The sequence below is a fragment of the Mesocricetus auratus genome, unplaced genomic scaffold (genome assembly GCF_017639785.1).
Source record: "Mesocricetus auratus isolate SY011 unplaced genomic scaffold, BCM_Maur_2.0 Super-Scaffold_100676, whole genome shotgun sequence".
Taxonomy (NCBI): Eukaryota; Metazoa; Chordata; class Mammalia; order Rodentia; family Cricetidae; genus Mesocricetus; species Mesocricetus auratus.
This window is the reverse complement of record NW_024429266.1, coordinates 133359031-133373126: the sequence shown is the minus strand read 5'-3', so window position 1 is coordinate 133373126 and position 14096 is coordinate 133359031. Positions and strand designations below refer to the sequence as shown.

The 14096-nt window shown below is 46.0% G+C and overlaps 1 protein-coding gene across 4 annotated transcripts in view; it reads right to left on the bottom strand.

Annotated features, from left to right (window-relative positions):
- Positions 1–333: 333 nt before the first annotated feature.
- The window catches only part of St3gal5 (ST3 beta-galactoside alpha-2,3-sialyltransferase 5), a 47963-nt gene continuing 34200 nt past the window's right edge, over positions 334–14096 (bottom strand). For 3 of the 4 annotated variants that reach the window (XM_005076092.4, XM_013117755.3, XM_013117754.3), the window contains exons 4-7: positions 10140–10483; positions 7513–7699; positions 5772–5930; positions 334–1526 (exon numbers count right to left, since the gene is read on the bottom strand). In XM_005076092.4, the coding sequence (XP_005076149.1) occupies positions 1278–1526; positions 5772–5930; positions 7513–7699; positions 10140–10483 (939 nt within the window). In that variant the 3' untranslated portion in view covers positions 334–1277. Of the gene's footprint in view, positions 1527–5771; positions 5931–7512; positions 7700–10139; positions 10484–13633; positions 13759–14096 lie in introns of all 4 variants that reach the window. The other variant, XM_040737687.1, reaches the window with a different exon arrangement.

Below are 14096 nucleotides of genomic sequence, written 5' to 3'. Positions count from 1 at the left end.
TTCTGTCTCATTGGTTTGTGGGCAAGATAAGAGCTTTCAGGTACTGCTCCAGCACCATGCCTGCCAGCCTGCCTGCTCCCATGTTCCTCATCATGATAAGTCGTCTTGGTCATGGAATTTTGTCACTGTGTTGAATATTAACTAAGACACCCATCTCCTCTCCAGAGGGGCCGCCCCGTGACTTGGATCAAAGAGCTAGGAGAGCTAGGCTCCCTCACTCTGTTCCTCATTTTGCAGCATTCAGGGTGAGGTTTCCACTCAGCAGAGAAAAGAGATGTTCCTAAAATGAACAAAAGAAGGAACAAACACTCCTAAGTAACCAGATCACAGGAGTTCCTCAATAGCTTTTATTCTTCTTTCTTTCTTTGACATTACTCGGTATACACAGTCAGGCATTTGGAAATCTTTCCTTTTTTCTTTTCTTTCTTTCTTTTTTCTTTAAATAAGTAAGTTATAACAATAGGGGGGGGGGGGGGGGTTCATTCCAGTGCTTCAGAAACACGATGATCCCTGGGAGGCTCATTTCCCCACGGCTCTGGATAACTGAGGTTTTGTCATGATTTTGATGTGCCACCTCAGACAAACAGCAGTGTCTTAGTAACACTTAGTGCTTTGAAAGGGCAGAAAAAAAAATTCTCTGCAAGTTTAAAAGTGTCCTGACAGTGTGGGATAGACACAGCTTCTGTAGTCCAAGGCAACATCTCGGCACTCAGCAAACAGTGGCCTCCGGCCAGCATCCTCCAGGCCAGTGCTCGGGTTAACTGCCATGAGTCTTCTGGAAGAAGATGGACTGGGAGAAAGGGGCTATGGACTTGTCTGGTGGCCCCCACCTCCTGTGGCTGCCAGTGGTGATGAGTGAGCCCTTTGCCATCAGGTCTACCAAAGAGAGCAGCAGAATCCAGACTCAGGGCCATCACCAAAGGGACAGAGGCCCCTGTCTTCCCACCTGCAATCACGGTGCAGACAACATGTGTACAGTTTTTGCAAATTAAATTATTTCCTTAAAATACAATAAAGTATCATCCCAGAAATATGATTCTCTTTGAAAAGTCTTTCCAATCCCGTTCTTAAAATTAACTTACAAAAATGTGCAAAACCCAACATTGACTTCAAATAAATAGGGCAAACAAGTGGTAGGAGCTAAACTTTTGTTGTTGTTCTTTTTTTCTTCTTTTTTAGTTAAAAATTTAAAAACAGCAGCTGCGAGAGTCGGTGGCCGCAAGTGGAGGTTGGTCACCAGAGTTCTCAGCTGTGCTTCTAACTGAGGTTTGCTGTGCTCAAAATTCACAATGGATGCCCCCGCTGAGGTCCTTCACCACACCCTCCTTGATCAACTTCAGAAGGAACCTGGTCTCTGTGGTCACATTGTGCATGACCTGAAAGTTCATGGCGCCCATGCACTGACTGTCGAAGTAATGCAGAGGAATCCTGGGGCGGCTGAGGTCATACCCGAAACCTGCCAAGCTGACCTCATCGCACAGATGCGTGGCTAAGACAATGGCAATGGCACCAATTGTGGGGATATTCTGAAAAGAACACAGGCAAATTTATTACAGTTAGTCATTTTTAAAAAATAATACTTTAAATTTTATTTTTGTTTTCCAGACAGAGTTCCACTATGTAGCTCTGGCTGTCCTGGAACTCATAGAGATCTACCTGCCTCTGTCCACCAAGTGCTGGGATTAAAGGTGTGCAACACTTTACCCAACCATTTGTTAATTTTTCAGACTATAATTACAACATTTCCCCTTTCTCTTTCTTTCTTCCAAACCCTCCCCCACACCCTTCCCTGCTCTCCTGAAATTTCATGGTCTCTTCTTTTTACTAATAGTTATTGCATGCATATATGTATATACATGTATATTCCTAAATATAACCTGCTCAGTCTGTATGTTACTTGTATGTATGTTGTCAGATATATCCGGTCTACTCCTGAGAGGACCGTCCATGGTCCTCCCCAGGGCATGGTTTCTGGAGCCCATCCCTCCTGTGGGACACACCCCCTTATTAAATTCTCATTTCTCCCCTTCCCTACTTGCTGCTAGTGTCCCACTAAATGTTACCATCTGATGTTCCTAGACCATTTTCATATGCACAGCAGCTATGCCAGACCTGAATTAAGGGCGTTTCTTCCTTGATTTTTAGATTTTCATTAACTAAATTAACTGTCTTTTTATATTTTTAAGGTGTGTGTGTGTGTGTGTGCGTGCACACCATGCACACTTGGACACACAAGTCACCGTGCATGATTGGAGGTCAGAGGACAACTTTCAGGAGTTGGTTCTCTTCCACCATGTGGGACTGGGACTGAACTTGTTACCCAGCATGCACTGTCACAGTCATCCCTGTCTGTTTTGTGTTTTTAAGGCAGGGTTTTTCCATGTAACCCAAGCTGGCCTCTACACCATGGCCTCCTGCTTCAGCCTCTGGAGTGCTGAATCACAGGTGTCTCTCTGCCTGGCTTCATTTACTCCTTTCGAAATAGATTCAACTAACTGTGGCCTAGCAGGCCCAAGGCTGACCCCATCCTAGCTTCTCACTGTTGGCATGCCCTCTGTCTGCAGCATCTTTCCATGTCTCCTGGGATGTGGGACCCTGGCACAGCTTTTTAGATCTTCTTTCAGTCTGAGGTAAAAACTGCACTGTAAGGCGAGTCCAGAGAGCCTGTGGCTGACAGAACCTCCTGGTCCAGTTGCAGGCTGATTCCTGTGTCTAAAACGTGTGAGCCCAGCACTGTTTCAGATGTTTCTGGAGTACTTGTTCATACACAGTCTTAGAACTAGGACCCACATGTGTTTCACTAATGCCTTATACATGTACTATAATTTTTTGTTTGTTTTTTTTTGAGACAGGATTTCTCTGTATTGTTTTGGAGGCTGACCTGGAACTCACAGAGATTCGCCTGCCTCTGCCTCCCGAGTGCTGGGATTAGAGGTGTGCACCACCAATGCCTGGTTCATGTACTACAATTTTATACAGTATTTTTAGTCTATTTACTTTTTTTTTTTAAAGACAGGGTTTCTCTGTGTAGTCCTGGTTGTCCTGGACACACTCTGTAGACCAGGCTGGCCTCATCTGCCGCTGCCTCCCAAGTGCTGGGATTAAAGGCGTGTGCCACCAACACCTGGTTAACGCTATTTACATTTTGATTATGACCTGTCACATGAGGCCAAGGTATGGAATTTTCTACTCATGATGTACTGTGAACTATCAAAGTGTTTTTGATTTTCAGATTCAGGATGTTCAACCTGAATTTGTTTTTGGATAGCTTTCAATGTCTCTCATCTTGCTGAAGCCTGTGGCTTCCATAAATATTCCTCTTCTGTAAACTGGCACAGGACTCCCCCAGCGCTCACAGATTCTGGGGTCAGGGGTGCTCCCAGAAGCTCATCATTCACTCTACATTGCCTCCTGCTCCATGCGTATCCACTCTCAAAGTCAACCTCAGTGTAAAAAGGACCATGGCAGTCAGTCTGCATGCTTGTAAACAGGCCAAGAGAGATGACTGCCAAGGACGCCCCCTGGCTACAGCTGTGCAGCACTGTCTGTGTCCGCTAGCATGCAGCCTGGGGCACGCAAGGGATCCACAACCAGTGCCTGTGCAATTGTGTGTACAATCAAGTGTTCATGGAAGCAACACATGAGGAGAGATCAGAAAGGACTGCAGGGGCTGCCAAGAAGGCTTAGCAGGTAAAGGTACCTGAGTTCAGTTCCCAGGACCAACAAAGTGGAACGGGAGAACTGACTCCTGCAAGCTCTCCTCTAATACACACACACACACACACACACACACACACACACACACACACACACTCACTCATGCATGTGAGCACACACATGCACACACTCACACACACTCGCATGTACACACACACTCATGCATGTGAGCACACACATGCACACACTCACACACACACACACTCACACGCACACACACACACTCACTCATGCATGTGAGCACACACATGCACACACTCACACACACTCACATGCACACACACTCATGCATGTGAGCACACACATGCACACACTCACACACACACACTCACATGCACACATACACACACAAACACAAACACACCAAATAAATGGATGTGATTCTGAAAAAAAGGACCAGAACCTCCTCAACTTGTATCATTTGCACCTAACAGCTCCGAGGCCCACAAACTTCTCCACATGACAGGAGGGCACATGCATGAGAAAGTCTGACATGGAGATTTTCAGAGCATACCAAGGCTGGCTTTGAGCCTGCCATGAAATAGAGAATAACCTTAGAATTTTGATCTTCCTGCCTCCACCTCCTGGGTGCTGGGATTACAGACATGTAACAACATGCCTGATTTGTGTGGTTCTGGGCACTGGATTCATTAATGCTGATCAAGCACTCTATCAACTAAGCTATATCCCAGTTCCCTCCCCCCCCCAAAAAAATCCCTGTCAGTGTGCTAGTATTTGGCTAATGTTGTCTTCAGCTGCAGGGGTATCTGGCCTTGCCAGTGAACTTGTGGTGGTGGACTAATGCCATTCTTTTTGAAGCAGGGTTTCACTATGTAGATAAGCCTGGCCTTGAACCTGCCTTAACTTCCTGAGCACTGAGATAATTTAAAAAGGTTTTTTATCTTTATTATGTGTGTGTATGTGCATGTGTGAATGTATGCTTGCTCTCTCTCTCTCTCTCTCTCTCTCTCTCTCTCTCTCTCTCTCTCTCTCTCTCTGTGTATGTGTGTGTGTGTCTCTCTCTGGGTGTGTCTGTCTGTCTCTCTCTCTGTGTCTGTGTGTGTGTCTCTCTCTGTGTATGTGTGTCTGTCTGTCTCTGTGTGTGTGTGTGTGTGTGTGTGTGTGTGTGTGTGTGTGTGTACCGAAGGGGGTCACAGGAGGGTACCAGATGCCTGGAACAGGAGTTACAGACAGTTGGGAGCCACCTGATGTAAGTGCTGGGAACAGAGCTCAGGTCCTCTGTAAGAGCAGTCAGTGTTCTCAGCTGTAAGTGCTCAGTCATGTCTATAGTCCCATCCTTTTTATTTATTCAGGCTCATTTTTTTTAGCTCAAGAAATACTTGTTTGTATTTCGAGCATGTTTACTTGATCATACATGTGTTAAATCTTGTTTTAAGAAGGATTTCCATACAGGTCTTAAATGTTTTAAAGACACAGGCCAAGCTACGATAAGAGCATTCTTCACACCACCCCTTCTGGCAGCCTGTACTAACTGCAGGTTAACAACCTCCCTAATGGAAACCTAGAACACAAAGGTTCTCAAACTAGGCTGTGAGGTAAACCATCTGGGTGATTTTGAAAATCTCCACGTATAGACCACAACCCTGACCAAATGATGTCTGACTGTCTGGGGCGGGGCCAGACTGAAAAGCACTGTCATAGAGGGCAGACTTCATTCATCACCTGTGAAGTACTGGTAAGGACCAATTCTTAGTATCCTGTAGAGATGAAATATACAGAACCTTTGTAGATTAACAAAAAACCTCTCTTGGTGACTGGCAGTTGAATGTGGTCCTGGGACAAAGATACCTTAATTAACATCTTAGTAACATAAGTGTCACCATACTGAAGGGTACACCGAGGAAGACGGCTGATTCAACCACAAGGAACCCCGGCACCAAGGGGTGTACTGACAATCACACATGGGCTTGTCTGGTCAATGAGTAGGCTTCCCTACCAGAGATGCCTCTAGTGGTACAGATGAGCCCACACAAAACTTGAACACATTGTCTCTTGTACACAGCGGACAGTTAGTTGAGCAGTAACAAAAATACCTTATCTTGGCCCCAGAACCTCAGCTGAGGCTCTGAGTACTGAAGGATGTCAAAGGCAGTTTCCTTGATGATAACTGGGTTCAGAATCCTGAAGTGTTTTGCTTCGAGTGGGATTTTTTCTGCCACCTGCTTCCAAAAGAAGAGCCGAACCCAAAATGGCTGAGGAAAGAATGCGAGCAATCATTAGGGATGCTTAGCCATGTTATCCTGTCTGCAGAGGGTGGGAAGGCATTCATTGTTAACTATGCCAAGGCCACGGACATAACTCCGGGTGGCCTTGTACCTTGCACCCTGGAGTATAGTCATCTAAATGCATGGAAATCCAGTACTTCAACCCAATAATGTAACCCTGAAACTTGCAATTTGCATAGGTGGTGCAGACCTGAACAGAAACGACAGAGTCAGCTTGTGGAAGAAATTCCTAAAGGATGACCTGAGCCAGGGTGTCTCTTTTACAGTCCATGGCCACCGTGTTCCAGGGAAGGCCAATTAACAGCCCGATTTAAGGGTAGTAAGTGTTCTGAGTGCCGTGTTGGATGGGCTCTTACCTCGTACCCAATTTCCACTGACTTTATCTCTTAGTCTCATAAGGTTGTTTAGCAACTGACTAAAGGTCACTTCATTTTCCCATCAGAAATTCTACACAATAGCAAATCCATAAGATCTCAATAATCTGCAGAGGACTGGGCTCTGGACATATAAACTGTTTCATCACACAGCACAGCATACTAATTTAAAAAAGTATATTTAACCATGCCGTGTGTGTGTGTGTGTGTGTGTGTGGTCATCACAGCACATGCATGGAGGCCGGAGGATGACCTCTGGAGATCATCTCTTTCTACCATGCAGCTCCCAGGGATTAAACCTGGGTTGTCAGGCATGGTGGCAGACACCTTTACCCTCTGAGTCATCTCCGTGGGCCCTATCCTCTTAGTTTTGGAAATAGCTATTGTGATCAGCTTCAGCTTGGTAACTGAGCTCTGAAAAGTATTTCACTTTAATGGACAGAACTACAAAGTAACATTAATTGAGTCCCAGAAAGACCAACAAGAGAAATCTGACCGAGTGGAGGTCTCTGCCTCTGCCCTTCAAGAATGCTTTGGATTTACTCCAATGAGAGGATCCTGCCTACAGCATTTTAAAAACATCTCTGGGATGATTACGTAGAACCTTCAGCAAGTTTACATTCATCCAGGCAAATCTCACTTCATTCAAGTCCATGTCCAGAGAACAAGTCAACCAACCCCAGAACAGGAAGTGTGGTCTTAAAGTTGACATTCCCTTTTAGTAATGACCACCATTTTCATACAAAATTCTTTTCATAGCTCTGGTTTACTTATTTGTTTGTCTCATGTAGCCCAGGCTGGCCTCAAACTCTCTGTAACTGAGGATGGCCTGGAGGTTATCCTGCTGCCTCCACCTCCCAAGAGCTGAGAATATAGGTGTGTACAGCTAGTTTTACGTGGTACTGGAGACTGAACGAAGGCCGTATGCACACTAGGCAAGCACTCCACAGGCTGAGCTGCACTTTCTGTCCTGCGTGCCAACTCTTATCAGGCTCCGAAAGAAAACATGCAGAAGAGCTCTGAGGGGTTTCTACGAAGAGGGAGGATATAATTTCAAAGATAACACAAAGTCCACATTCTGCTGTGTCTATTTAAAACTAAAGGTTCATAATTGAGATCTAAGATGCCCTCACTTTTACCAATGCCAGATTTCCAGAAGAGCTGTGAGTGCTTACCACGGTTTCATTTTTTAACATTGCTTGAAGCCACTTGAAATCAACGCTCTTAAATAAAACAGTGACAAACAAGTCATTGCCGTAGTATTCCACGTCTGACAGCGGCGCACCCTCTGGGTAAGTCATCCTTATGGTAGTTTTATTCCCAACGTGTTCAGAATAACCCTCAATTGGTGCACTGTTTAACCTAGTCAAACAAAAAGGAACAATTGACAAAGGAAGTCATTAACCATCTTGTCACACCATGTACTCCATGAACTCCATAAACCAGGACATTGTTGGATTAGGATTCCCTCCCAGGGGTCTTGGTGCGCTACATAATGTTGACCTTTGGGCCACTGGCTGAGGGCAGCATGAAGTCCACTATATATAACCCTAGACTGTCAACTTAAGCAGTTCTGTCATATCCCAGTATTTGAAGCTAATCCAAATGCGGCATTTGGGGCTTTTCTGGAATTTTCTTTCTTTGAAAATCTCCTGTTTGCTCAGATAATGAAGAGTTATTGCCAGAATCCCAAAGTCTCCTGAGCACTTGGAGTTACAGAGCTATGCCACTGTGCCCAGCTAGTTATGACCTTCTGAAATCTCATAAAAATATCAGACACACAGTTGTGTCTAGCCTTGCTATCTCACGCTACTTCTTCCAGATCTTAAACACCTCATCCCATGCTTACTAATGCTGGCTGCTCAATAGGACAATGGAATGCAGAAGCAGGAGCGCCACCGGGACAGACGGTTTTCTTTCTTCTGGTTTTTAAAAGGAAGGGCATTATTGACGTAAATCGATAAAGTCTGTAGATTAGATCTGTAAGTATTAATGCACGGATACAATTTATTAATTGTATTATGTTAACTTTCTGATCCTGAGTATCATGTCCCTGTTCTCAGGAAAAGTGCACTCGAGTTCTTAGGGCTTGCTATTTGCAACTTGCAAAAAGGGCTTAGCAGAGAGTATCTAACCTTCACTGGCTCACCTTAAAATTTTTCAAAGCAATGTGCATTTGACAGAACCCAATTCCGAACTTTGGATTTTGTTCTCTTCCTGGGCTGCCACCATTTGTGGCATGAAACCTTTTACGATGCCACAAGTGGCAGGCAGGTGGATCCCGAGAGGAAATGACTGGCATCCTACCGTGTGGTAGGTTAGGTGGAGTCAATGCAGTCCTAGTGTGTAGTAGGTTAGGTGGAGTCAATGCAGTCCTACTCCTCCCTACCCTCATATGCACTAATGGGTTGACATGGAGAGTCTTCCTCAAATGCTCTCCATCTTACTGATTGAAACAAGGTCTCTCTATTGGAGTCAAAGCTCACCAGTATGGCTAGTCTAGCTAGCCAGCCTGCCCAGGGGATCCCCTGCCTCTGCCTTCTGAGCCTGGAGTTCCAGAGCATGGAATCTACAGGTCACACCTGCCTGGCATTTACTCAAGCACCGGAGACCTGAATTCCAGTCCTGAGGCAAGAGCCTATGCACCGAGCTATCTCCCTTGCCCCTTAATGCATTCCTGATGGAAATGTATGCTGGGTGTACAGGTGGAAGCCTCCTCAAAAGCTAAGAACATCTGTACAGATACAGGGGAAATAATGCAAATGGGTGGAGTGTGGTCAACAGGAAATCTGGGAGAAGGTAAATGGGAATTATTTGTACTATTACCACAAAATTATGAAAAAAATGCTTCTTAACCAATCTTTCTCTTTCTAACCAGGTTCCAAGCACCCTTCACTGTCTCTGGTGCATAGAAGTCTCCTGTCCTTTATGTCATGCCCCAACCCTGCCACCCCAGGATATCAAGTCTCTTTTCTGGCCCCTCCCAGCTGTCTTAACCCTGTCCCCACACCAGGTAGGGTTTCTCACTCAGCCATCCCCAACTGAATCCCTTCTGAGAAGACACTCACCACTGTCCCTCAAAGCCACTTGATGTGTAACCTCCTCTAGCTACCTCTGTCCTAGAACCGAAGTCTGCACTGTTATCACCTGTTCTCCTATCCCCATCCTTCCCATAGCCTGTCCCTGCACCCCTGGATGGCTGGGGCTCCTTCCCATAGCCTGTCCCTACCCTGGATGGGTGGGGCTTCCTCCCATAGCCTGGCACTTGGGAGGAAGAGACAGGTGAATCTCTGTGAGTTCGAGGCCAGCCTGGTCTACAAGAGCTAGTTCCACAGAGAAACCCTGTCTCAAAAAACAAAAAAAACAAAACAAACAAAAGCAGAGAACTCTAGGATGGCTGTCTACTGCTTGTGTTGAGTTCTAGCTACCCTAGAGGAGTCTATCTTAGCCAGCACCGCCTTCCAGGGCTCACTCTGTGTCTTAAGCCAGGTCCTCTGTGTCTTAAGCAGGTCCTCCTGTTCCGCACCATCCTGTAGCCCCACCTAACTAACGTACTGTTTACCAAGTCCTCCCAGCCTTGCAACCTCCCTCTTCTGAAAGGCTTAGCAAGTGACACCAGCCCACATCCTTGAATCCAGGACAACCAATAAATAGTTTGGGACACCTGGCCATTTGTGCTTTAGTTTCAAGAGTAGAAGCAGGGATGCTGAGAGCATCCAGGGTTCCTCTCTGTCCGGAGAGCTGCATTGGCCCAGAGTATGAGACCAAATTCTAGAGAAAGGCTGGTTTTGAGTGCAGATACCTTATAACCACATCAAACTGGTTAAGGGCGTGGCCCAGCTCTAGTCCATGAAGGATGCCTCCGTTCCCGACAACCACGCAGCGCCTGCAGTGCTTGGCTCTCAAGTGTTCAGGGAAGTCACGCTCAGGGAGCAAATCCAAGAGGCTCTGGACTTTACTGGAGTACTTCCGGAATCCAAAAGGAGGGTCATATTTGAGTTCGGCTTCACTGGCCCTTGGGACTTTCTGCACAAAGGGCTCCAAGTTCATGCTGTACCTGTGCTCAAATAACTGAGCCATGGCTTTCTTCGCAAACTTGGGCCGGCATTCCTTCTGTAGGACTTGCTGAGCATATCTTTGAGCTCTCTGAAAGGGGAAGACCAACACGGGCTTTAGAACCTCTCCAACATTAGAGATAACACTGTAGACACTCAGTCCTGTGATGCCTGGGGTCACTCCCTTGTTGATTACAATCTGGTAAAACAGAACACTGGCCTTTTAGGGCTAGTTCTTGCTCAGGAACAGGAGGGAACCAGGAGGTCACATCACATGACAAAAATAAAAACTCTACTAGGGCACTGATTTCATTATGGCAGTGAGACAAACCAGTCACATGAAGACAGGCATTAAGAAGACTGCACTTAACCTGCAGTGTGTAAAGTGGTCAGATTTACAGGAGCACAAAGCAGGATGGTGGGAACCAGGAACAAGGAGATGGAGAGGAAATGTGTCTAACAGGCATGGCATTTCAGTTTCCCACATTGAAAGGTTCTAGGGGGTCAGCAAGATGGCTCTGTAGGTCAAGGTGGCTGGTACCAACCCCGATGATGCAACCTGAGTTCCATCTCTGGGACCCATGTGATGGAAGGAGGAAGTTGACTCCCAAAGATGATCCTCCGCCCTCCATACTATGCTATGGTACGGACAGACAGACAGACAGACAGACACACATACACAAACAAAAGCGGAAGTTCTAGAGGCCTGTTTCACCATGCTGAATCAGGGCTGGTAACGTAGCGTAGTGGTTTGTTTTCTTTGTATGTTGCAAAGCTTTGGTTGGCTTAACACTGCACTCTAATGGTTAAGATGGTAAACTGTGTTATGTGTTTTGTTTGTTTATTTATTTTTACCACAACAATATAAAGAGCTTCATATTTTCTATCTAGCAGGGTAAGACCCAGTCTTGTTTATCAGTAGGGTTAATGGGCTTTGGGCAGTCTGGAAGATAAATGACTTTCAGTGTTATCAGGGAACAAGTATCCTGACACACAGGACTTGCTGACTCATGTGCACTTCCACAGAGCTAATGGTTCCTATCAGCAAAGAACAGCTCTGAAGGTGAAGCCAGAAGAACCCCCTCGTGCTGTCCCTGCATCTTCATACTCTCTATTGTGTTCAGCAGCTTTGCCTGCCCCACAGAATGCTCAGATGCAGCTTCCTCTCGTGTGCACGTGAGTAAATGTAGATGTGTGGCATGAGGTCCTGTCCTTCCTTTGTCTTGTCTTTAAACCTGTCAGTGTATCACATATATTCTTAGTGTTGTAGTTGTAAACATTACTTCAGCTGTTTTCCTCAGTCTTACTATTTTTACTCTACTTTTTTATTATACTTTATTCTGTGTGTATATATGTGGGTGCATGTGGGTGCCTATAAAGGGCACAGCACATGCATTTTAGTAGCTGACTCCACTTTGGAAAAGGGGAACTGAAAGTCTTATAGCCTGTGTCACCTTAAGAAAAAGTCACTACTGAGTTCCCTTTGTGGTTTCAAGGTGGCATAACCAGCAGAATAAATCACTGATGTAGGCTGCTTATGGCAAGGCTTGAAATAGCAGCGTATACAACCACAGTAAAGTGTATACTCCAGAGAACAGCGCTTCACATATGGACAGGCATCTTCCCCCAGGATCAGTCAGAGAGCCAGGCAAAGAACCCACCATGACCCTGTATTCTCACAGATGCCAAGCAGGTGAGGCTCCGCCTGATGGGGGCCTTAAAGCACACAGAAGGGCCCTGACACTATTGTCATTCACCTCTATAGACTCCAGGTCTGGTGGTCATAAACAGCCGTTTTTGGAGCCCCCAAGGTCCAGTTTGCCCCTAGGATACAAGCCCAGCACATGGGTTCACAAATCACCCATGATGCAAAGGAACATCTGCACAGTACCAGGAGACTGAGGGAGGCGTCTCTGTCCAGACAGGAAGGAGGTCGTAAGCAAGTTAGAAGCATGTGCACAGCTCTCTCATGCTGCCAAATCTTTTCTTTAGAAGTTTCCTTTGGAGAGGAGTGAAATGTCATTCCATTCCCTGTCCTGGCAAAGCATTCCATTTCAGGCTTCAAATTTAATCTAGGATACTGTGAACAGAGCCCAAGGCCCAGCTGTCACCCTCTGCAGTGACTCTCCCTGTGCCTGCCTCACAGGAAACCTGAGGGAGCAAGCATGCATGCCTAAATGACACTGGAGATGCTGCAGTCACCACAGGTCCCCCCACTTCCATTGTTTAAAAGCCAGGCTGAGCCATCAGCGTGTCTGCAATCGCGTGGGGTAACCTTTTCAATCTACAACATATCTGAGCGTCTCACCACCTTTCCCTACACCGGGTTCACAGAAAAGAAAAAAAAACTCATTCAAAGAAGGAACAGCTCACTTTCAGGAACTGGGGTGCTTCGAGGAAGCAGTGGGGAGCATGGCAGTCAAGCCAAGGAGGGCTGACTGGCAGGCGCCAGCCCTTAGCCTGGATGGCATCATCCAGGTGACCTTGGGGTGCAGAGAGTTAATGCTACTCTTGTAAAACACAAGATACCATGTAAATTCTAGGGTGGAAATAAAGGCTTTAGTTCTTCAAAGTCTCCAGGTTGAGCTGCAAACTACCAACAATGAAGAAGAAAGACATCTTGAAGGTCCAGCTGTTGAATGATGTGACAATTTGCCTTGAAACACACACAACACATGAACGTTCACTGAAGGGGAATAGGGTCAAAATAACTCCCTCAGCAAAATCTCCACGTCATTTCCACTCCTTAACTTGAAGGACCACGTTTCTTAGAAACACAACGAAATTCCATCCTCATTATCATTTCAGGAGAGGGGGTGGTTAGGTCAAAGAACTTCAAGTTAACTAAATATGCAGAGGAGCCTAGCTCTACTACAGCTCTTGGGATCCGAGGACGGTTACCATAGAAATGCTTGTTTGCACATGTGTAATTGCGCACCGGCCTCTTCCTCCCTTTGAGGACCAAAGCATTTTGCCTAGTGCCTGACACAACTGAGGTACAAGTTACCTGTCCACAGCCTTACTGTGATTCAGAGCAGACAAAACCTAAGTGTGCTTTAGGGAAACCTCGGTCAGGTAGTGGACACCTGGGCTCTGAGTGGAATTAGTTGAGAACTGATTATAAAGGGCTCTGAAGAACTAACTAGGGTGACAGAACACCCCAAAATGAATTACGGTGCAAATGGTCTAACTCTGAGAACAGTCCAAAGGAGTAAGACCTACTGTGGGCTTTCATACTCACCCACTGTTAGGATGGAAAGGTTGGGCAGTTTCAGATCTATTTAACTAGTAGTATATCATCTTGGTCATAGCAGTGGACACTGGTGGAGACTTCAGTTTTTTCATCTCTGATATTTTTGGGGTGGCCTGTGGGAAGGGAGGTGGTGCAGCTCAGCAGGGTGAGGAACTGGGCCACGATTATTAGTCATACTGCAAGGAACACTGTCCCCAGGGTGATCACTGGACTCTGGCTCCCTCACAGATGAGTGGGCCAAGTTCAAATCACTCCACCGCTCACTCAGACCAAGCCTAAACTAACACAACACGCCAGCCTCTCCTCAAATATATATATATATATATATGCACATATATATATATATATATATTTGGTTTTTCGAGACAGGGTTTCTCTGTATTGTTTTGGAGGCTGTCCTGGAACTCACTCTGTAGACCAGGCTGGCCTCGAACTCACAGAGATCTGCCTC